Genomic DNA, 25,694 nt, shown 5'->3' on the forward strand with positions numbered 1-25,694 from the left:
TTAATGAACTGTTTCAATTTCTTTATTAGTTGAGAGACTACTCAGGACTTCTGTTTTTTTTTTTTTTTAAGCCAGTTTTAGTGACTTATACTTTTGTTAACAAAGTTTTTAAATTTGTTAACTGAGTTGATGGTAAAATATTATTCTGATGTTTTAAATTTTTGTCAAAAATTGTTTGAGTGTACCCCATTTTTTTCTTGCATCTTGTACCACTTTTTATGCTTCTTTTTTTTCTTGATAATTTTCTCTACAGAATTTTCTATTTTTGGATCTTCTAGAAAACCAATATTTGTGGACATCTTTAAACCTTTTTCTGGTTGCTTTAAGATATTCTTTTGTCCTTATTGATCCATGGTTTTACTACAATGTAATTAGTTCTGGATTCATTTCTAAATTTATACTATGTAGAACTTATAGTGCTCTTTCTGCTCAAAGACTTTCTTTAGCTTTGGAAAACTATCAACTCAATCTTTTTGGAATATACCTTCTATACCACTCCTGTATTACCTTGTGGAATTCATATTAGACATAGTTTCTTGATTTATCTTTCATGCTTCCTAATGACTATTTCATAGGTCTTTATTTATATTTTTGTGTTACATTATTTCTGAATTCTTTAGTAACATCTCCAGAAATGTTCTTGCTAGCTGTTCTGTGTAGAATGTGTTCTTTCTATTGAGTTATAAAAATTACTTTGTTATTATCTCGTAGTTCTTTTTCATGTCTATCTGTTCTTGATTTTTCCATTCCAAAGTTCTTGTTCTTATAAACATTGATCTTATTTATCTCTCAGAGGATTAGAAACATTCTTATTTTAAAGTCTTTTTTGGACACTTTTCTTTTTTTTTCTGAGACAGAGTTTTGCCCTTGTCACCTAGGCTGGAGTGCAGTGGCATGATCTTGGCTCACTGCAACCTCCGCCTCCCAGGTTCAAGGGATTCTCCTGCCTTAGCCTCCGGAGTAGCTGGAATTATAGGCGCCCGCCACACCCGGCTAATTTTTTGTATTTTTAGTAGAGACAGGGTTTTTGTCACGTTGGGCAGGCGGGTCACGAGCTCCTGCCCTCAGGTGATCTGCTTGCCTAGGCCTCCCAAAGTGCTGGGATTACAGGCATGAGCCACCACACCAGGCCTTGAACACTTTTCTATTTTCATTTGATTTAGAGAATCCATGTACAAATTATCAATTTTAAAATCTTTTTTATCATTAAATATCTGTGAGTGTCTGGGGATTTAGATTGCCTACTTCCCTTGCATGGCATATAGCCTCTCCCTTCAGCACAAAGTGATAATTGGATGCTTGCCCCCACTCAGCATTTCAAGGCTACCAATCCAGAGCCAGGTCTGGGGGCTTACATGCCTTCCCTGGAGACTCAGTGAGCTGTTTGGCTCAAGCCATGAGGCTGTGCTTAGGTACTCCTGCCTTTCTTCATACAAGCTCTACATGAGCCATAGCCAGCAGCATCAGCTTTTCTTAGCCTCCTTTCCCAGTGATGGAGCTTCAGCCAATGTTTTTTTCTTCAGCAGAAAACCTGGCTCCGACCTGTGTTTCAGATAGGTGCATGTAAACCATATATTGCCAAAAATTTTCTTTCTGTTTGTCTGTGTCCAGAAGACTTTAAGTTTCATTCTGCTTTCTATCTTGCATGTCTGTCCTGTTTCTAATCTTGAAATTATGAGATTCCGTTTATCTCTTGAGCCAGAAATGTCTTGGTCTGACCCATAGCCAAAGTCAGGCTGGTTTCCCCTCCACACAATGACATTTACTTTGTGCGTCCTGTGTAAGTGAGCATTCTTTCCCTCAAAGACTCTTCTTGGGGCCAGGGGCTCTTCTTTAGAAACAGTGGTCCTTTCTGATCCACATTTTCAGGGATTCCCTTTCTTCTGACCTATGATTCAAATGTTTAACATGAAAACAGCACATCCAATGGGCTAGCTGGGCGAGCTAGTTTGTAATCTACTTCTGCTATTTACTGGGTGTGTAGTGCCTGGGAAATATTTTGTTACACTGAATATTCATTTTTGAATGTTACTTTTTAGGGAAGTTATGAAAATTAAATATCATGTTATCAGTGAAAATGCAACTGAAGTACTAAAGTGCCATGGAAATGTTCAGCTGTATTTCAATCCTGTAGATTGAAAGCATTGCAAACTTCTTTGGAACCAATGTGTGACAGCTGACAGTTGTTTTAGGAAGCCATTTTTTTCATGTATTCATTCAACCGTTATTTACTGAGCAGCTGCTATGTAGCTGGCACTCAACTGGGCACAGTGAGGTGATGCTGCCCAGCAGGGTTAGATCTCACTTGTGCTTTAATTCTCATCTAATGAGAGCTCAGATATGTCCAAATATACAATTGTGATGTCAGTAATACAGGCAGAAACAGACCCAAAGAAAAACAGGGAAGCTTGGTTACAGTTGAAAAACCCTTAGTCACTCTGACACATCTGCTCTTTACACTGGTATTTTCTTGGTTTAAGTGACGACAAACCGAAATGACTGGGCCAAATCAACAAATCAGATATTGCAACACCAGTATTTTTCCAAAAATTGACTATATGGCCAGTGCTGACTTTGTATTTTTAGATAGTAAGTGCAGAAATGTAACTTCCTCTTCTTTCTGTCTCTAGTTTTTACTGACCTATCCCTATGCTCCTCCACTGAACTCTAGTCTCCTGTAGGAAATAAATCTCTTTAAGAAAGATGAAAGTGTTTGGTATGTATGCCAGGTACTTGTTGCCTTATAGTCCCTATGTCCCTAATTTTGACCTTTGTATAACCACAGATTTACATAGTTAAAAGCCGGGAATAAGACAGCATAGCAGTCCTTTTTTTTTTTTGGAGGCAGGGTCTCACCCTATTGCCCATGCTGGAGTGCAGTGGCATGATCACAACTCACTGCAGCCTCAACCTCCCAGGCTTAAGGGATCCTTCTACATCAACCTCTTTTTTAAAAAATTAATTGATTAATTATTTTTGAGACGGAGTTTTGCTCTTGTTGCCCAGGGTGGAGTATAATTGCGCGATCTCAGTTCACCACAACCTCTGCCTCCTGGGTTCAAACGATTATCTTGCCTCAACCTCCTGAGTACCTGAGACTACAGGTGCCTGCTACCACACCCGTCTTATTTTTGTATTTTAAGTAGAGATGGGGTATCGCCATTTTGACCAGTCTGGTTTCCAACTCCTGACCGCAGGCAATCCACCAGCCTCAGCCTCCCAAAGTGATGGGATTACAGGTGTGAGCTACCGTGCCCAGCCTCCTCAGCCTCTTAAGAACTGGTGTGCACCACCATACCCAGCTAATTTAAAAAAGAATTTTGTAGAGATAAGGTCTCACTATGTTGCCCAGGCTTGTTTCAAACTCCTGGTCTCAAGCAGTCCTCCCACTTCAACCTCCTAAAGTGCTGAGATTACAGATGTAAGCCACTGCCCTCAGCCCTCAAAGCAGTATTATAGCTATTCTAGACTATATTATGGTACAGAAAGAACAAGAAGTTGACTGAGTCAAGCATTTGATTGATTTATTGCTCGATTTTATATTGGCAACGATAAGGGTTGCTGTTAAATGTTACTAGTATCAAGGTTTAGAAAATTCTGCCCAGTTATTGTTCAATCTTTTAAGACTGAGGAATAAGCCATGTTCCCCTCAAGCATTTAATGATGTTCTTGCAATTTTATTATTTTCTTTCCCTTAATCCTTCCCTAAATATACATTTTTTCTTCTTCCTTTTTAGCCTTCATCTACTCCTTGCAGATTGCTTTGTGGGAAGGACTGCTTGTTTCAAGTAGGCTGTCTTTCCTTTGGCATAAGAGTCCACAGGAAAACCTGAGCTGTGCCCACTTGCTGGGCTCGCTATAGGGACCTGAACTGGCAAAGGAAGGGGAAGAGGAGAGGATAAGGAATGGGAGAGAGTGAGCCTATAGCTGTGTTTTCTTCAGATGCCTTCTGCCTGGTTTGTTTTACATTGCCATTGCCTCAGTCCCCTCTGTGGGATAGGCTAGGACTTGTGTGCTGTCTTGACCCATGTGGCAGCTACTTAGTTTCCACTGTGGGCCTCAGCTCTCCTGTGCTGGGGCAGCCAAGAAGGGAAGCAGTTAACAAGTTAGGGTACTTAGCAGTGTTCTAAGTTTAGCCCACTAAGGAAGCATTTCAGACAGTTCTGTTCTCTTTTTTGGTGTGGAAAATAAATAGGTGTCCAAGCCAGGTGCGGTGGCTCACGCCTGTAATCCCAGCACTTTGGGAGGCCGAGGTGGGCAGATCACGAGGTCAGGAGTTCGAGAGTAGCCTGGCCAGCATGGTGAAACCCCATGTCTACTAAAATTACAAAAATTTGGCTGGGCATGGTGAGGCGCAACTGTAATCCCAGCTACTTGGGAGGATGAGGCAGAAGAATCGCTTGAACCTGGGAAGTGGAGGTCTTCAGGCTTGTATGTTGATGATGATATTTGTAGAGCGTTAACTAAGTTCTAGTCACTGTTCTAAAAATTGTACATCTATTCACTCATCTAATCCTCATAACATTTCCAGGGTTTAGGCTCTATTATTGTCTTCATCCTACAGATGTGGGAATCCTGGAGTATAAATGCTTGCCTAAACAGCAAGTACATTTTCACAGATGCAAATATCTTTTTAAAATAATTTTTTAAATAAAAATATATTTTATTGTTTTTTTTCAAAGAAAGCTTGTTGGCCCAATATCCTCCTTTTATACAGCAAAAATATTTTAAATGGATGAGATGGATTGGTAGTACTAGAAAGAAAGGTAAAAAATTTTAATGACAAATCTCAACACCTAAAATTAAATTGCTAGCTTCACTGGGGTTTCCTAATAATAAAAACTTTTTTTTTTTTTAATCTCACAGCAAACTTTGAAACAAAAATGGGTGGAGTACAGATCTCTGCAGTTACAGGAACATCGTCTGCTTCATGGTAAATGCAATTTCCTGTTCAGAAACCACACTAACATTACTTCTTTCAGTATTTCTGCCTCTAAGTTGTTTTAAGATTATCATCATTATAAGAAAAATTTGACTAGTGCTGGTCAAAGAAACGGGTCTGTGTTTCTTTGGCATGAGCTTTGGAGTGGCTGTATTTGGAGGAGGCTCAAGGCAAGTCAGATCCACTACTCTACACACACACACACACACACACACACACACACACACACACACAACGCAGATGCGCATGCGCACATGCACACTGATGCACACGCTCAAAAACAGGCATCTGGAGATTTTAGAAGATCATTGGGGAAGATTGCCTGACTTTCCTTCTACTTCAGTGAATGAATTATGTTTCTGAAAAAATCGTGGCTCGGGGCTGTATAGTTTCTAGAAGCTATTAAAGCTGGAATGGTTGCACACTTATTGGGTAGAGCTCCTGTCTTTTGTTTAAATTGCATAAGTTGCGTTTATTCAGAGAATTTCTTTTTCATGGCCCCCAAGACCAAGACAGAAATGTGTAAGATTATTACAACAGTAAATGCATGGCTCTTGCCATTGAGTACATTTTTAAGGGAAGGGTTGAGTTTAAAATGTGTTAATTTGCTATTTGCTGTGTGACAGATGTAACCAAAGGAATGAACTTTTGTGTGCAAATAATTCACTGAAACCACTATGTGGGTGCGAAATATAGGTTATCTCTTCTTTGAATAGCACCAGCTTAAGTCTCTAACCTAGAATATTCATTAAAAGTGATAATCAATTTGTTTACCAAAAAGATAACAATTTAATCCTTAACTAGTCACTAATTTATGGCTTAGATTTCTGATATAAAGTTCTGTGTTTTTTTATTGAAGTGTTTGAAACTTACGAGCAAGTTACTTCTCTTTTTTATATTTTCATTTAATATTTTTAAAAAATTCATAATAGCTTTTTTGGGTAGTGAAGTTTGTTAGAGAGGCAGAAGTATTTAATACAAAAACTTCTTTATGGCCTTGTAAATTCAGCCACCTCCTTGCTTTCTTTAGATGTGAGGGCTTTTTAGCCTCATTTCCACTTCTGGAGCATCCTGAATGGCCCGGTGAATATAAATTCTTGCTGTTCTATAGGAACGGCCTTGTATTATAGACAACATTGTTAGGTCAGGGTCCTCATAAAGTCATTGTTGTATACATTTTTTTGAGCAATTGAGGGAGTTCTGCTTTTTCTAGATGCATAGTAAACATCCAGGGCATGTGATTCTATAAGGCAATTGCTCTCAAATCAAAAGAAATTCATCACTTATTGCAAGATGAAATGAAGTAGGTTGTATTAGCAAAAAGGAAAGCATTATGACCAGTCACTGTGGGGCTGGTTGTACTCAACCTTGCAAATCATCTGAAAAAATAGTTTCTTTTTATATTATCAACCAAGGACAAAAGAGAGCAGCAGTAAAGATAATCAGTACAAAATAAAACCATTTTGGAGTGTGCAGTATTCTATTATTTTTTTCTGAAGCAGAGTCACTTACTGATTATGTTTTTCCAAGGCTGGTATTACAAGTTCTCTCTCTCTCTCTCTCTCTCTCTCTCTCTCTCGATACCAACCAACTCAGTTAGTGTGGAAGCAGGGAGGGTCGTTGGACAGGGTATTGGTATGTGATTAACATTCTGGTTTGAAGAGCCAGATGTACGTTGTGAAGGATCAATGAAAAAAATTTAGCCAAGCAGATAAAATTCAATTTCTTCAAATAAATTACTTACTTGAGGACAAGGATGCTTTCTGGGTACAGTATCATTCCAGAGAATTTAAGTATTCCAAAATGAAACTTGGAATATTGAGGTTGGAAGATACATTTGATTTCACAAATCCTTTCTCTAAGAAACACTTATGAATTATCTGTTCCATAATTTTTTCTATATACCTCAAATGATTTTATAATAATTTTAGAATTATTTTCAAAAGACAGTACCTAACAATCAGAGAAACTAAATGGAGAAAATCATGATAGCATTTCCCAGGTGTATTCTATGGAACCCCATTTCTGTGAGAATTATAATAAAAGGTTTCAGGGTTATTTAAATTGAAGAAATGATCATTTTGGAGATTCAGATGTCACATTGGTAGACTGTCAGTTGGGTTGAACTGTTCTCATATGAAACATCTTGTTTAAATTTATTCTAATATTATAATTTTTGTGACCATGGAACCTTGGTCTATGAACCATAGTTCAGGAAACCCTACTATACGGTTTATCAAATGGCCTCATAAACAGTTACTTATTTATGCACGCCAAAGCTCAGTGAAAAATATTTTTCACACTTACTCTTTCTTGTGTCATTCAAAGAGAAGTTTTGATGCAGCGTATTTATTTGTAGGAAATGATGAACAGGTCCATTTCACAGTAGATTTTGTTCTCTGTGCTCTAGGTGATGCAGCTAACTGCCCCAGTTTGGAAAACATGGACTTGGATGAATTGTCTTTGTTTGGACCCCTGCCTGGGCCAGGCCCAGCCCTCGTGGACCGGAATCGATTATCCAGTGAGAGCAGCTGTAAGAGCTGGCTGAGCTCCATGACTATGGACAGTGAAGATGGCTACCAGACGTGTGTGTCTGAGGACTCCAGCAGGGGTGCCTTCAGTCGGCAGACGAGCACAGATGATGAGTGCTTTATCTCCAAGGAGGGGGATGATTTTCTGAGGAGGTCATCTTCAAGGAGGAACCGGAGCATCAGTAACACCAGCAGCGGATCCATGTCTCCCTTGTGGGAGGGCAACTTCTCAAGCGCGTTTGGGACCCTGCCCCGGAAGAGCAGAAAGGGAAGTGTGCGAAAGCAACTCTTGAAATTTATCCCTGGCCTTCATCGTGCTGTGGAAGAGGAAGAAAGTCGCTTTTGACGGATTGTGGTGTCCTTTCAAATTGGCTTATTTCACAAATATCTCTAGACTCACCCACATCCCAGCTTGGTGGGAAAGTGCAGAAGAATTGCAAAACTGACATCCCATTTCACAGCAATAGTGACCTTTATTTAAATTGTTGTGTCATAGTTTTTGCTTCTTACATCATTTTTCAACCTGAACAGCTCAATTTCTAAGCAGACAGGGAAACTAAATAAGAAGTTAATTAATATAACAAACATGAAAGTGCCTGCTCATCCCAGTACTGTCTTTGAAAGCAAAACTAATATTTATTTTCTAGATTATCCCTGTGAATAATAGATAACTTTTGGAGTCAAGTATGAATAAACATTTGGCAGAATATAATAATCTGCACTGTTTTCTATAGGATAATTGGTGAGTTATAAAATCTTAGGTTTGCTTATGCCCAGTGGCTTCTGGGGAGGCTTAATAATAGGCAGTTTTGAATTTGTTCAAACCTGTAATGACTTGTAAACAAAGATGACCATCAACCCTTTCTCATATCTATAGTGACAATAAAGTGGGAAGTATAAGATTTAATAGGAGGGGTTAAGGTTCATGAGAACCATGGAAAGATGTGGTCTGAGATGGGTGCTGCAAAGATCATAATAAAGTCTTTTTTATAGTCAGTCTAAACAAAATGGGTGGGGATGTCATGTTTTTTGCCCGATTCAACTTTTGTTCTGCTTACACATTAATGGCAAATCTAGAACTCTTCGAATCCTACAACTTTGCAATTTTTTTTCTACAAATGTCTAACATCCAAAACGTGAGAGTTGTGAAAAGGACTTTGCTCCTGTAGATTTTTTCATATTACTTCTCTATATCATATATTCTAAATAGCTATCACTTCAGCAGTCTTTTGCCTATTGGTTATGTTAGTATCACATTACTTCTAGCCTTTCAATTACTCCATGTTTTATTTAATATCCATTAAAGTCTATGAATTCTCTGTTCTGGTGGCACAGCTGTTCATTACCTATATTCTAGAGTAGACAATCTGGACTATGTAATAAATAGTCTGCTGATTTTAAGTTCTCTCTCTCTCTCTCTCTCTCTCTCTCTGCGTGTGTGTGTGCGTGTGTGTGTGTTTGGGAGAAACAGAAACACTTCACTTTAAGTAGAACTGCTAAATTTAAGTAAACTTCTGATTAAGAAATGAGTTATTTTGAGAAAAAAGAGGGTAGGGTAAGGAAGCATGTAGGATAACAAGTATAAAAAGATTTCTAGGCCGGGTGTGGTGGCTAACACCTGTAATCCCAACACTTTGGGAGGCTGAGACAGGTGAATCACAAGGTCAGGAGATCGAGTTCATCCTGGCTAACACGGTGAAATGGTGAAACCCCGTCTCTACTAAAAATACAAAAAAGTTAGCCGGGTGTGGTGGCGGGCACCTGTAGTCCCAGCTACTTGGGAGGCTGAGGCAGGAGAATGGCGTGAACCTGGGAGGCGGAGCTTGCAGTGAGCCAAGATCGAGCCACTGCACTCCAGCCTTCTATTAACTCTTTGAACTGAGAAACATCCAGTGGGCTGTGCATGCGGGTCACTCATATGAAAGGCAGAGTGTCACACCTTTCACAGAAACAATAGCAATCCTGTCTACCATTTACTGAATGCCTAGTTGGCTAAAGACACTTTATGTGTGATCCTCACAATTACTATATAGTAGGTGTTAGGCATACAGATAACAAGTCAGGAATTTGGAAATGTTCTCAGGGTCACAAGGCTAGTCAGTGGCAGGGTTTAAATTGGAAGTCAGTTCTTCCTTGCTCTAGTCTATTCTAGATATCATTTATTCTTTTGGTTCTGTTTAGTGATCATCACAGTACTTTTTATTCTACCCAACAGGAATACTTAAAATGTACAATTATAGATACTGCATAGATAAGTGTATTTCTTTGGGTAAATAGGAAAACAAACAAACATTTCTCTGTTCCTCATACAAAAGTTTCAGATATAGGTTCTTTAATAACTACATGAAGAGCAATGCATTTATTTTCAACAAGAGCTTGCAAACCAGTTATGATTCAACAAGAGCTTGCAAACCAGTTATGATTCTACTGGTATTGCTCATTTCTCATCGTAGTCTAGAATCATCCTGCTAAAGGTCTACTTATACGAATTCAGCATTTCTTGTTATCCTATTTCACAAAGTCCAGGGAAAGGAAACACCACATTTATTTAAGGAAAGATGACTTTGAAATCTTCTACAAGGTGAGAAAATGCTTTGAGAACTACATGGAATGACATAGGTCATACGGTAAAGCAGACCATAGATCATTTACTTTTCTTGTGACTTTAATACAGAAGTGTAATACTGCTATACGACAGTAGACCTCAAACGCAAAAAAGGCAAGGAAGGGATGGAGCAAGCAAGCATCACTTTAGTTTGCGGTAAGAATTAGAGTTGAGGTATGTTCTGAGAATAAAGAAAAAAGTACTGGTTAACCAAAGTACAGGAAGGAAGGGCATGTCATGTTCTATATTTCACAAGCTGAAGAAAATTAGCTTTTGTTTAGTGGAAATGTGGGTAAATTTCTCACAGTATAGCTTTCAGACCAATTTATGACCTCAGTGGGGCTTTAGAAGAAACTTCTGGTGCATAGTGATTCACTCTGATATAATTTACTGGGAAAAAAATTGAAAAGTGTTTTATTAACTTGAAAGTTCTCAAATATGTAATACTGGTGAATTCCATTAATTGACCATCTGTTATGAAAATGCATTTTTCTGGAAGGGCATTTGATAAACCAAATTTGAATCAAGTAGATTGGGAATTACTTTATCATGCGTCTGAAGAACACAACCATGACAACAGATTAGTAATATATTTTTGGAAGTGAACTTTTATTTATGACTTTCTACCTTGTAATAATTTTATATCTTAAGTGCATGATACAGATATCATTTAAAATCCCAGTTTGCACTTAAGAGATCAAACTTGGAAACAGTATGTGTGTATTAATCACCAAAGTACAGGCATTTTTGAATGTATACATACTAAAAATAGTACGTAATACACAACTACATTGAGCCCTTCAGATCATAAAAGTATTGTTATTTTATATCCATTTCCTTACATACCTATGGGCTACAAAATCAAAATTTGATGCCTTTATGAAATAAAGAATGCTAGTTTTCAGTGTCAGGACTTTCTCTCTCTTTCTCTGTCTCTCTCCCTACATTTCTCTCTACCATAAAGAAATAATTGTTTTAAAAGCATATTTTTAAAAAATCCTGGGTGATTCTCGACATTTACTTCTTTGAGGACCTTAAAAGATACTACTTACTTAATTGAACTTTGCATGATTAGCTTTTGTATTGCTATTTAACAAATTACTGCCAGGCATGCTGGCTCACACCTGTAATCCCAGCATTTTGGGAGGCCAAGGCGGGTGGATCACCTGAGGTCAGGAGTTTGAGACCAGCCTGACCAAGATGATGAAACCCCATCTCTACTACAAAAATTAACCAGGCATAGTGGTGCATGCCTGTAATCCCAGCTACTCCGGAGGTTGAGGCAGGAGAATTGCTTGAATCTGGGAGGCAGAGGTTGCAGTGAGCTGAGATCGCACCATTGTCCTCCAGCCTGGGCAACAAGAGCAAAACTCCACCTCAAAAAAATAAATAATAAAAAAACCCCACAAACTTAGAAGCCTAAAATATACTTATTTTCTCAAAGTTTCTGTGGGCAAGGAGTCTGGGCACAGATTAGCTGGATCTGCTCAGGATTTCACAAAGCTGCAGTTTAGGTGTTACCCAGGGTTGGGTTGTTACCTGAAGGCTTGATTGGAGAAGGGTATGCCCTTAAGCTCCCCAGGTTGTTGTCAGAATCATTTCCTGGTGGCCATACAATTCATGGCAGCTTGCTTCTTCAAAGCTGGCAGTGAAGAGGAAAAATGGAGAGGCTGCGAACAAGACAGAGTCTTAAATAATACCATGTAATCGCCTTTGCCATGTAACATAACCTCTTAAGTGACTTCCCATCACCTTGCCTTATGATGTAACATTAAGATGGGAATAGCATCCTATCAACCGTACCATGTTTTGTTTGTAAAAACATGTCACAGGCCCACCCACACTCAAGAAGCAGGGATTACACAGTCATGAACATTAGGAGGTAAGGATCAGGGGACCACCCTAGTCTGTTTGTAACACCATTCAAGGAGTTCACAGACTTGATAACATATGGGTATTGAGCTGTCTCTAAATCTCCTTGAGTAAAAATTAGTGACTGTCATAATAATTTATATATAAAGAAATGGAAGCATTAGTGAATTCTGGAATGAAATAACCTGGTCAAGATTGTGTAACTAGCCAAAAAGTTGATAAAGAAAGTTTCTGGCCTCCTAACTTTGTCTTCTAGGTGCATTAAATAATAAAAGAAGATTTTAAAAGAATAAGAAAGAATGAACTAGTTACTTGCTTTCAGTTTTTACTCGGGGAATCTGAATGCATTTAAGTGAATAGTGATTGGCATACTGAAGTTTGCCACTTCTAGGCAGGCGCATCTTTATAAGCAGAGGATAGTAGGAACTTTTACACAGAAAAGTAAACAAAACACTTATTATCAAAACTACAAAGCACAAAAGGAAATGATCAGCCATGAGCAAAAGTTAGGAGATATCACAAAATTATCAGAACTTGAGGGGAAAAAAGAAGTTTGAAAGAATATAAAAAATGTGTATCTTAGGAATAAAGGATAACTTCCTCAGCTCGATAAAGAACATCTACAAAATGCCTGCAGGTAATATCATAAAGGTGTGACACTGGACATTTTCCTTCTTTTTTCTTTTGATGGAATATCGCTCTGTCGTCCAGGCTGGCATGCAGTTGTGCAATCTTGGCTCACTGCAAGCTCTGCCTCCCGGGTTCACGCCATTCTCCTGCCTCAGCCTCCTGAGTGGCTGGGACTACAGGTGCCCACCACCATGCCCGGCTAATTTTTTGTATTTTTAGTAGAGACGGGGTTTCACTGTGTTAGCCAGGATGGTCTCAATGTCCTGACTTCGTGATCCACCTGCCTTGGCCTCCCAAAGTGCTGGGATTACAGGCGTGAGCCACCGCACCCGGCCGACACTTTCCTTCTAAGATAGTTACAAAGCAAATATATTTTCTCTCACTTCTCCTTTCTGTACTGTATGAAAATCTTAGCTAGTAAAATAAGGCAAGGAAAAGAAATAAAAGATACACAAGTTGGGAAGGAAGAAAAGAAACTGTCTTCATTTGACGATGATACGTTGTCTATGTGAAAAGTCTCAAATAATCAACAGTGCAACAAAAAATCCTGGCACAACTAAGTGAGTATAGCAAGGTCATGGGATACAAGGTTAACATACAAAAGTCAATTGCTTTCCTACATATCAACAATGAACAACTGGAATTTGAAAGAGGAAAAACAATATGTTGACAGCATGCAAAAAATAAAATACTTAGATATAAATGTAACAAAATATTACAGGATCTCTATATGGTAAACTTAACCCTAAATAGAGAGTCAGTGGTCATGGATTGGAAGACTCCATAGTTTTACAACTCAGTTCTTCCCCACTTAATCTGTAGATTCAGTGTAATCTCAATCAAAATTCTAGCGAGCTATTTTTTAGACTCAACAAATTAATTCTCAAATTTATATGGAAAGGCAAAAGACAATAATGGCCAAGAAAATACTGAAGAACAACAAAGTTGGAAGAATCACAATATCCTTTTAAAGACTTAATATAAAGTATTGTCATCATTACAGCATGGTATTGGCAAAAGAATAGACAGATAAATCAGTGGAACAGAACAGAGTGTCTAGAAATAGACACACACAAATACAGTAAATTATCTTTGACACAGAAGTAAAGTCAATTAAATGTAGAAAGGATAGTGTTTTCAACAAATGGTTCTGTCAAATATGCAAGCTCTTATACGTTTCACAAAAATTGACTCAAAAATGGATCATAGACATAGGTATAAAACACAAAACTATAACACTTCTATAAGATAGCATAGGAGAAATTCTAGATTTCCTTCGGCGTGGTAATGAGTTTTTAGATACATCAAAAGGATGATTTATGAAAGAAAAAGTTGATACATCAGACTTTATAAAAATTAAAACTTCTGCTTTGTGAATGGCACTGTTCAGAGAATCAAAAGACAAGTCATAGGCTGTGAGAAAATGTGGATATACACATTGTTAGGTCCGTAAGATGCAATACTATTCAGCTACAGAGAAATAAGCTATCAAGTCATTAAAAGACACTATGAATCTTAAATGCATGTTGCTAAGTGAAGGAAACTAGTTTGAGGAGACTAATACTGTATGTGTCAATTTATATGACATGATGGAAGAGGCAATACTAAAGCAATAATAAAGATATGAGTGGTTTTAAGGACTTAGGGGTGGGAAGAGGGCATGGAGATAGTTGAATAGGAGGAAGACTGGTGAGTTTTATATAGTGATGAAACTCTTCTGTGTAATATTGTAATCTTGGATACACGACTCTATGCATTTGCCAAAACCCATAGCACTTTACAGCATGAAGAGTTATCCTTAAAGCTTGCAAATTTTCAAAAAGCCCACTTAGGAGGTTGGGGGATCCCAGCATAGGATGAAGAATGTGACAAAAACAATCTAACTCTATTAAAAATGTATAAAACAATAGTGTGGAAAAAAAAGATGCTGAGCTAAGTAGCTCTGGAAATGATTGGAGTTTATAAAATGAAAGGCAAAATAAAACATACAAAAATATTCTACTCTAACAGAAAAACTTGCTTTCCATGTGAATACAATTAATAACTCTGACAGTGCTATGTATGTATACTGCAATTGAAGAATTAATAAATTCTTCATGGCTGATAATGGGAGCCAGATTTCTTACTGTTGGATTCAAAGTTTACAGATAAGTAAGGGAGAATGCTAGACTGACCCATGTGGTAATGCGTTTAAGTTTTAGACATCCATATGCACTCAATATTAGCTTACTAAAAGTATGGATGATTACATACATAAATATTCATAGATATCTGTGTATGCATGAATTAGTTTATACACACTTATTTTCTTGCTCTGTCAGCTGAGAGGTCAAGGAAGTAATGACACTTTAGTAGCAATGAACACACATAGCACCAAGATCCAAGATCTTGGCTTCTAATACCATTCCCCAATAAAAGAAACCAGAGTTCCTTGGAGAAATGGCTTATTCTAGGTCTGAGGCAGGGAATATACAAGAAAGGCCTGTAGCATCTTGTCATTTCAGAAAGTAATAAAATATTTTTAAAACCTTATAAAGATTGAGATATGTCAAAGGGAAATAGAAGCCAATCAGAAGGGCTCCTAATGGCCAAAGAGCAACAAATAAAACAGTATTAAATTATAACCCAAAATATAAAATAAGTATACGTTCATGTGTCCATACTGATATAAATAAGTGACAGAATAAATAATAATAAATGGAGTGAAGAGACAAACCTCCTGTATGGAAAAATTTCCCATTATTTATGTTCATACTTCACCCTCAAGGAAGAGGAGCAGAACTCCTCATTCCTTAAGTGTGGGCCGAATATGATGACCTTTTTCCAAAGGGTATAGTATGGAAAAAGGGGAAAAGTAATTTTACAGTAGAGAAACCTGACAAACACTACTCCAGCAAGATGATCACTATCAATGTCAATTGCTGTAGGTTTATGTGGCTAATATGTATCCTTGATATTATATAGTGAGAAGGACACTTTGTCACAATGATCCTCTTGCCCAGAACCCATAACTTCAGTCTAATCATGAGAAAAACACCAAATTCTAATTAAGAGATACACTATAAAATATCAGCCAGTACTTCTCAAAACTGTCAAGATTATTAAAAATGAGTAGAGTCAGAGAATCTGTCATAGCCAAGAAAAGCCTAAGGAGACATGATGACTAAATAGAATATGGTATCCTGGATAACAACTTGGAACAGAGGAGGACACTAGGTTAAAAGGAATTCTGAATAAAGTTTAAACTTTAGTTAATAATGTGCCAATATTGGTACATTACTTATAACAAATATACCATAATCACATTAGATGTGAGTAACAGGAAACTGGATACAAAGTATTTTTGCACTCAGTCTCCCCTGTTCACATCTACTATTGGGAACCCTGTGCTATCTTCACCATTTTCCCCTAAATATAAAACTGTTCTAAAAAATAAAGTATACTAAAAAATAAGCACATTTAAATTAACTAAAAACAGTAAAACGAAGAAATAAATATCACAGTGGAATAATGAAGTATTTGAATTAATTGAGAAAATTTAAATGACTATAAATAAAATTTTATTTTAAAAACATTGGCAGACTTGGGCGGGGTGCAGTGGCTCACGCCTGTAATCCCAGCACTTTGGGAGGCCGAGGCGGGTGGATCACGAGGTCAGGAGATCAAGACAATCCTGGCTAACATGGTGAAACCCTGTCTCTACTAAAAATATAAAAAATTAGCCGGGCGAGGTGGCCGGCGCGTATAGTCCCAGCTACTCGGGAGGCTGAGGCAGGAGAATGGCGTGAACCTGGGAGTTGGAGGTTGCAGAGAGCCGAAATCGCACCACTGCACTCCATCTTGGGAGACAGAGCGAAACTCTGTCTAAAATAAATAAATAAAATAAAATTTAAACACAAAAAAAGCATTGGCAGACATGTGGCTTCTGGTAGGGCATGTAAGGAAGTTGGAAGTCACAACTCCGTCTTAACAGCAAGTAAAAAACTTAACAGTTGGGCGCAGTGGCTCATGCCTATAATCCCAGCACTTTGGGAGGCCAAGGCGGGTGGATTACGAGGTCAGGAGTTTAAGACCAGCCTGGCCAAGATGGTGAAACCCTGTCTCTACTAAAAATACAAAAATTAGCCAGGCGTGGTGGCGGGCGCCCTTAATACCCGCTATTTGGGAGGCTGAGGCAGAGAGTGGTTTGAACTCGGGAGGCAGAGGTTGCAGTGAGCCTAGATCGTACCACTGCACTCCAGCCTGGGCAACAGACTGAGATTCCATCTCAAAAAAATAAAAATTAAAATTAAAAAAAAAAGAAAAGAAAAGAAAAGAAAAAAAAAACCCAAAAATCAACAGCTCTTTTTAGATGCATCAAAGAAGTGAGCTCACAGGGCAAATCACTGTCCCCTTAATTGCAGACAGGCACATGCAAAGAATCATGATGGACTAGGGTAGGAACCCACAGCAGAAACTTCCATGGGAACCAATGCCAGGGTAGGAAAACCTGAGCTATAATTGACAAATTGCTAGAGGCTCAGAGTGGACAAATCTGACAGTAAAAAATTCCAGAGGTTCCTCTCGTGTAGTTGTCCCCATATTTTTGTGACTTTTACAAGATTCTCACTGTGAATAGAGAAGAAAAATCTATTATACTTTCAGTAACAGAGGGGAAAAATAACTATTTTGAAATAAGCCAGAGCATTCTGTTCTTCTTAACAAGGCCTACCCTCAAAATAAACTATTTTATCAGGGCCTAAACTATTTTTTTTTTCAGAGCCTAACTGAGCTGGGGGAAGGAAAGTATACAACTCTAGCATGCTCTAGCCATTCTGTTCCATGTAAGTGGAGGTAGGGGCAGAGGTGGGCCATGAAGCACTTGTGAAGTTCACAATGCAGAGTCACATGTTCACTGAGACTGAGACCTTATCATAGCACTATAGAATGCTCTGTACACCCTGCATCTCATGACCACATTACTAAAGTTAAAGACCTAGTTATAGCAGTTCATTTTACCTAGTACATCATGCTGGACTATCAAGAAAAAAATTACAAGGCATACTAAAAGCAAAAGCAAAAACACACACACAAAAAAACAATTTGAAGAGACAGAGTAAGCACTGGAACCAAAGTTAAATAGGGCAAGGATGTTGGAATTATCAGACTGGGGAATTACAGCAACCATGGTTAATATGTGAAGGGCCATAATGGATAAAGTTAATAACATACATGAACAAATGAACAATGTAATCCGAAAGATGGAAATTCTATGAAAGAATAAAAAAGAGATGCTAGAGATGGAAAACACTGTAACAGAGGAAAGGACATCAGGAAGATGGCAGAGTAAGAAGTCCTGGACTCTTTTTTCCTGCATAAACACAACGATTCAGTAAAAATTCATGGGTAAATTTCCTTTGCAGGATATCAGAAACTAATTAAAAGGATATCTACTATAAGATAAAGCAAAATCGACCCCCCACCCCGCAAAGCCAGTAAGGAGATTCAGGACACCATCTTGTTGAAGACTCTACCCCAAGCACTATGCCATATGATTAGGAGAGACAATCTAAACTCTCAGCTTTACCCATGGGAAGGAAGGGGTTGATGTGCCTATTCCACCAACGTTCCCAAGGAGGTCCCCCAAAAGATTTGATTCTGTCTCACTGGTCCTGGATCTCTGATGGGTCCAGCATAGTCAATCTCCCTGGAGATGAACACAGGTTGTGGCTTAGTCTGGGATAGGTTGTGGCTTAGTCTTCTCCAGGATGCCTTGGCTCAGCAGAGTGCAAGCAGACACAAAACACAGCTCCCTGCTTCTCCCTGGGAAGGAGAATAATTTGTAGAGCTCCCCAGAATCTCTGATTTAGCTAATTGTTGGAGATTTTCTGCTGTACCAGGTCAGTCTGTGAAGACTGGGGGAGGAGCCTGCTTTGCCTAACGGGCAGACACCAAAAAAGAGAGTAAAGGAAAATGAAGAATAAGGCATAGATGTTTAAACAACAAAACAAGATAAATGTCCAGAAGCTGACGCAAGTGAAATGGAATTATATGATTTGCCTGCCAGAAAAGTAAAATTCACTCTCATAAAGATGCTCACCAAGTCAAGAAAACAATGCATGAACAAACTGGGAATTGCTGTACAGATACAGAAATATCTCTGTGGAACTGAAGAATTCCATAATTGAACTATAAAAAATTCACTGGAGGGTTTCAACAGCAGATTAGATCAAGCAAAAGAAAGGATTAATACACTTGAAGACAGGTCTTGGGAAGTAATTTAGTCAGAGGAGCAAAAAAGATAAAAAGAATGAAAAAGGAGAAGAAAGTTTAAGAGACCATGGGATACCATCAAGCCAACCAAAATATGCATTAAGAAGGTTCCAGAGGAGAAGAAAGAGAGAGAGAAAGGACGAGAAAGCTTGTTCAAAGAGAAAAAAATGATTTAAAAACTTCCAAAGGCTGGGGAAGGAAATGGACATACAGATCCAGGAAGTCCAAATGACATCATATAAGACAATGAGAACCTTGAAAGGTACAAGAGAAAAAAGATGTGTGATGTACAAAGGAACCTCTTTAAGACGATTAGCTAATTTTTCAGTAGAATCCTTACAGGTCGGAAAGGAGAGGGAAGATAAATTCAAAATGCTCAAAGAAAAAAAAAGAAACCCTTGCCAACCAAGATTATTATAGCTGCCAAAATTCTCCTTAGGAATGAAAGAGAATAAAGACTTTCCCAGACTAAAACAGAGAGAGAAAGAGAGAGAGGAGAGAGAGAGAGCTCAAAATGTTAAATGGAGTTCTTTAAGATGAGATGAAAGGACTTTAAACAGCAACATGAACACATAAACAATGAAGAAACTTATTGGTAAATGTAAACATATAGGCATACAGAAAATTGTGTGAATGTAATGGTTGTGGGTAAATCACTGAATTCTAATATAAAAGTTAAGATATAAGTATTGAAAGTAACTACAACTAAAAATACATTAAAAGATACATATATGCATAGATGTATATTGTGACAACAATAATACATTTTGTATGTGTAGGAAGTTGAAATACAGAGTTTTTGTATGCAACTGGATTTAAGTTGTCGTCACCTCAAAAAAGAATATGTGATATATACACACAATGGAATTCTATGCAGCCTTTAAAAGAAGGAAGTCCTACAGTATGCAACAGCATGAATGAACCTTGAGGACACTATGAAAAGTGAAATAAGCCAGTCACCAAAAGATAAATATTGTATGATTTCACTTCTGAGGTATCTAAAATAGTGAAATTCATAGAATCAAAGAGTGAAAGGGTGTTTGCCAGGGGCTGGGAGAATGAGGAAATGGAGGGTTATTAATGGGTGAAAAGTTTCAGTCAGACATAATGAATAAGCTTTAGAGATCTGCTGTAAAACATTGTCCCTATAGTTAACAATAATGTACTGTCTACTTAAAAACTTGTTAAGATGATATAGTTCATGTTAAGTGTTCTTACTGCAATTAAAATGAACCATTGTAACAGAAATGAATAATGCCTTTAATGGATGTTTTAGGAGACTGGACAAAGATGAGGAAAGAATCTCTTAACTTGAGAATGTCAGTAGAAACTTTCAAAGCTGAAAAGCACATAGAAAAAAGACTGAAAACAACAACCAGCTAAAAATCCAAGAAGAGTGGGACAACTACAAAATCTGTAACATATACATAAAAAGAATACAAGAAGAAGAAAGAGAGAAATGAATAGAAGCAAAGGAATAATGACTAAGAAATTCCCTAATTAATGTCAGATGTCATTCCAGGAATCTCAGAGAAAAATAAGTATGATAAATACCAGGAAACTCTACATAAGTGTATCAGATTCAAAGCTGAGGAAAATAAAAAATAAAGAAAAAAATATGAAAGAAACGAAGAAAAAAAAAACCTTACCTGTATTTCAGCAAATGTAAGAATTATACCTGATTCCCCAGAAATCAAGCAAACAAGAAGAAATTAGAGTAAAATATTTTAAGGATTGAGGGACAAAAGAAAAGAAAAGAAAAGAAAAAGCCTAGCAAACTAGAAATCCATATCCTGTGAAATTATCCTTCAAAGTAAAGGAGAAATAAAGACTTTCTCAAACAAACAATAATTAAGGGAAATCCCTGCTTGTAGACCTGTTTTGCAAGAAATGATTTTTAGAAGTTCTTTATAGGGAAAAAATGACATAGGTCAGAAACGTGGATCTATGTAAAGAAAAGAAGAGCTTTGAAGAAGGAATAAGTGAAGGTAAAATTAAATCTTTTTACAATTTTTAATTGATGTAACAGATAATTTGTTTAAAATAACAACAATGTAATCAAATATATGTATTTATGTGTACATGCATAGGATTATGTATGTTTATGTATAAGTAAAATGAATGGCAGCAGTGATACTAGAGGCAGAAATTAGAATTAGAGGAATTAGAATTTATTATAAGGTATTTACATTGTCTGGAAAGTGGTATAGTGTTATTTGAAAGTGGACCTGGATTAGCTGTAAATGCATATTGAAAACTCTAGGGCATCACTAACAAAAGTATTGGAAGTATAACAGATATATTAAGAAAGGAGAGAATATAGAATTATATAAAATGCTCAATTAAAATCACACAAGTCACAAAAAGGTTAAAAAGACTAAAACAGGAACAGAGAAAAAGGGCAATGAATAGAAAACAGTAACACATATCATAGATATTAATCTACCTATTTAAATAATCATTTTGAATGTCAACGTCTAAATGCACCAATTAAATCACAAAGATTGCCAGAGTAGATCAATAAAACAAGACTCAACTATGTGTTGTGAACATGAGACCCACTTTAAATATAGAGACACATAGAAATTAAAAGCATGTGATGGAAAAGCATATGGCATGCTGTCACTACTTTAAAGAAAGTCTCTTCTGTTTGAAATACAATTTCAAACAGAAGAGACTTCAGAGCAAAGAAAATTATCAGGGATAAAGAGGAACATTATATAATGATAAAGGGACCAATTCTCCAGGAAGACATGGAAATCTTAATGTGTATGTGCCTAGCAGAGCAGCAAAACACATGAAACAAAAACTAACTGTAGCCTGTTAGTTTAATCCACTATTACAGTTGGAGAATTCAACACCCTCTATCAGAAATGCACAAATACAGCAGGCAGAAAATCTGCAAGGACATAGCTGAAATCAATAACATCATCAATCAACTGAATATAACTGATATCTATCAACTACTTTATTCTAAAACAGAAAAATACACATTCTTCTCAAGCTCACATGGATTATTCACTAACATAGACCACATGCTGGCCAATAAAATATACCTTAACAAATTTAAGAGAATATAAATCATCCAATGTCTGCTGTCAGATCACAATGGAACTAAACTAGAAGTAAATTAGCTAGAAAATTCCTCAAATACTTGGAGATTAAACAACACACTTCTAAATAATGCATAGGTCAAAGAAGAAATATCAAGAGTCATTAAAAATATTTTGAAATAAATAAAAATAAAGACAACATATCAAAAATTGTGGCATGCAGCAAAAGCAGTGCTTATTGGGAGATTTAGAACATTTAATGAGTATATTAGAAAGGGGAAAATATCTAAAATCAGTAATATAAGCTTCTACCTTAGGAAATTTAAAAGAAATACAAATTAAATCCAAAATATGTAGAAGAATATAATTAATAACAATTAGAACATAAATCAATAAATAGAAACTGAAATTTCAATAGAGAAAATCATGAAACCAAACATTAGTTCCTTGAGAACATTAACAAAATTAAAAAGCCTTTAGCAAGGCTAACTTAAAAAAAAAAAGAGAGAGAGAGAGAGAGAAGACTGAAATTACTAGTATCAGAAATGAAAGTGAAACACCACTATAAATCCCATGAATGGTAAAAAGATAATAAAGAAATATTATAAACAACTCTGCCCACAAATTTGATAGCCTAGATGAAACAGACCAGTTCCTTGAAAGGTACAATCTAACAAATCTCACACAAGAAGAAATAGAGAGTTTGAATAGGCCCATATCTATTTGAATTTGAATAACAATTGAATTTGAGTAAATAGAAATCAAATAAATAAAATCTTTCAAAAATAGAAAAAAAACAGGACCAGATGGGTTCACTGGTGAGTTCTAACAAACGTATGAAGAATAAATTTTACCAATCCTCTAGAACCTCTTTCAGAAGATAGAAGCAGAAGAACTATTTCCTAACTTATTCTATGAGATGAGCTTTACCCTAATATCAAAGCCAGGCAAAGATACTATAAGAAAAGAAAACTATAGACTTATATCTCTTGTGAAAATAGATTCAAAAATTTTCAAAATATTAGCAAATTGTGTTGAACAGTGCATAAAAAGAATTACATACCACAACCAAATGAGATTTATCTCAAGTATGCAAGACTGATTCAACATTTGAAAAATCAGTTAATGTAATTCATTGCATTAGTAACATAGAGAAGAAAAATCACATGATTTTATCAACAGATGGAGAAAAAGTGTCTGACAAAATCCAATACTCATTTATGATGAAAACTCTCAGCAAACTAGAAATAGTGGGAAACTTCCTCAACTTTATAAAGAACATCTACACAATATTCCTACAATAAACATCATACTTAAATGGTGAGAAAGTAGATGCTTTTCTGCTAAGATCAGGAACAAGACAAGGACATCTGTTTCACCACTCCTTTTCCATGGCTTACTGGAATTTCTAGTTAACACAATAAGACATGAACGGAAACAAAAACTATACAGATTGAGAAGGAAGAAATAAACTATCTTTATTCACAGATAATATGATTGTCTATGTAAAAAATCTAAAATAATCAACAGAAAAAACTCCAAATTTCCTGAAGTTAATGAGTGATCAAAGCAATGTTGCAGGATATAAGAATAATACACAGGTCAATTGCTTTCCTATATATTAGCAATGAAGAAGTGGAATTTCAAATTTAAAGCACAATGCCATTTATATTATCTTATAATCAAAGTGAAATATTTAGGTATAAAGCTAACAAAATATGTACAAGATTTATATGAGAAAAATTACAAAACTCTGATGACAGAAATCAAATAAATGGAGAGATATTTTATGTTCAAGGCTAGGAAAACTCAATGTCAAAATATCAGTTCTTCCCTTCTTGATCTATAGATTCAATGCAATACCAATCAAAATACCAACTTATTTGTGAATATTGACAAACTGATCCTAAAGTGCATAAGGCAAAAGTCCTAGAATAGCCAACACAAAATTGAAGAATAGAGTCAGATGATTCACACTACCCAAGTACAATACTTGCTATAAAGCTACAGTAATCAAGACAGTATAGTATTGATAAAATAATAGAAAAATATATCAATGGAACATAATAGAAAGCCCAGAAAGAGAATCACATAATTAGCCAACTAATCTTTGACAAAGAAGCAAAGGCAATGAAATGCGGAAAAGATAGTTTTTCAACAAATAGTGTTAGAACAACTGGACATCAACATACCGAGAGAGAGAGAGAGAGAGAGAGAGAGAATTTGGACATGACCTTGCAGCTTTCATAAAAATTAACTTGAAATGAATCATATGCCTAAACGTAAAATTCAAAATTATACTACTGCTAAAAGATAACATAGAAGAAAATCTAGATGACCTTGGGAAGAAGTAATTGATAAGCTAGATTTCATTAAAATTAAAAACTTCTGTTCAGCAAAAGACATCATTGAGAATGAGAAGACAAGGTACATTCTGAGTGAAAACATTTGCAAAATATGTATTTGATATTTTGTTATCCAAAATATACAAAACCTCTACAATAATAAAATGAACTACCTAATTTAAAAAGGGCCAAAAATCTAAGTTGAAACCAAAGAAGATGGCAGATAAGTATATGAAAAGATGCCCCCCATCATATATAATTAGGAAAATGCAAATTAAAACAACAATGAGATGCCACTGCATGCCAATTAGAATGACCAAAATCCAGAACACTGACAATGCCAAATACTGGTGAAGATGTGGAGAAAAAGAAACTCTCATTCATTGCTAAAGGGAAGACAAAATGGTAAAACCACTTTGGAGTACAGTTTGGAAACTAAACAAGTTTTGGAAACTAAACATACTTTTACCAGAGCATGAAATAATCACATTCCTTGGCATTTATCCAAGGAAGTTAAAAACTTTTGTATGCAAAAAAACCTGTATATAGATATTTACAGCAGTTTTATTCATAATTAGCAAAACTCAGAAGCAACCAAGATGTCCTTCAGTAGGTGAATGGAAAAGCTGTACTACAACTGACAATAAAATATCATTCAGTGGTAAGAGGAAGTGACCTATCAACCCATGGAAAGACATGCACCAAAGTGCATCTTACTAAGTGAAGAAGCCAATCTGAGAAAGCTACATACTGTATGATTCCAGCTATATGACATCCTGGAAAAGGCAAAACTATGATCAGAGTAAAAGTATCAGTAGTTGTCAGGGTTTAGGGTGGAGGGAGGGATGAATACGTGGAACACAGAGAGTTTTTAGGGTAGTGAAACCATTTTGTGTGATACTCTAATTTTGGATACATGCTATCATACTTTTGTCGAAACTTACAGAATGTAAAACACCAAGAGTGAACTCTAATATAAACTATACTTTGGGTGATAAAGATATGTCAATGTGGGTTTAGCAATTGTAGTAAATGTACCACTTTGGTGGGGAATGGTGATAATGGGGAATGTTGATATGCATATATTGGGCCAAGGGATATATGTAAAATCTCTGTACCTTCTACTCAACTGTGCTCTCAACCTAAAACTGCTCTAAAAAAAGTATATTAAAAAATTGTTATTGAAATCAAATCCTCATAATCAGTGGGAAAGCATATCATACATAGATAAAGAGAGAATCTGTGAACTGAAAAATTATGGAAATTACCATAATAAATATATAAAGAGACTTCAAAAAGTTTGTGGAAAAATGGAATTAAAAAATAAAAATTAAAAAAATACAAACCTTAATTTTTCAACATAAGCTCAATTAAGCTTAAGCCATTCTTGTAAGCAATAATACCAGCCATCTAAAGAACTGAGGGTCCTGGGAATTTAACCATGTTAATACAGTCTTTTATGCA

At 36.4% G+C, this 25,694-nt stretch overlaps 1 protein-coding gene across 1 annotated transcript in view; it reads left to right on the forward strand.

Annotated features, from left to right (window-relative positions):
• Positions 1 to 8,874, forward strand: part of LOC112617078 (cytohesin-interacting protein-like) — a 32,189-nt gene extending 23,315 nt beyond the window's left edge. The window contains exons 7-8 of the mRNA XM_025373804.1: positions 4,867 to 4,933; positions 7,353 to 8,874. Coding sequence (XP_025229589.1) covers positions 4,867 to 4,933; positions 7,353 to 7,819 — 534 coding nt within the window. The 3' untranslated portion in view covers positions 7,820 to 8,874. The remainder of the gene's footprint in view (positions 1 to 4,866; positions 4,934 to 7,352) is intronic.
• The last annotated feature ends 16,820 nt before the right edge of the window (positions 8,875 to 25,694 follow it).

This window comes from Theropithecus gelada, unplaced genomic scaffold, assembly GCF_003255815.1.
Source record: "Theropithecus gelada isolate Dixy unplaced genomic scaffold, Tgel_1.0 HiC_scaffold_15876, whole genome shotgun sequence".
Lineage (NCBI taxonomy): Eukaryota > Metazoa > Chordata > Mammalia > Primates > Cercopithecidae > Theropithecus > Theropithecus gelada.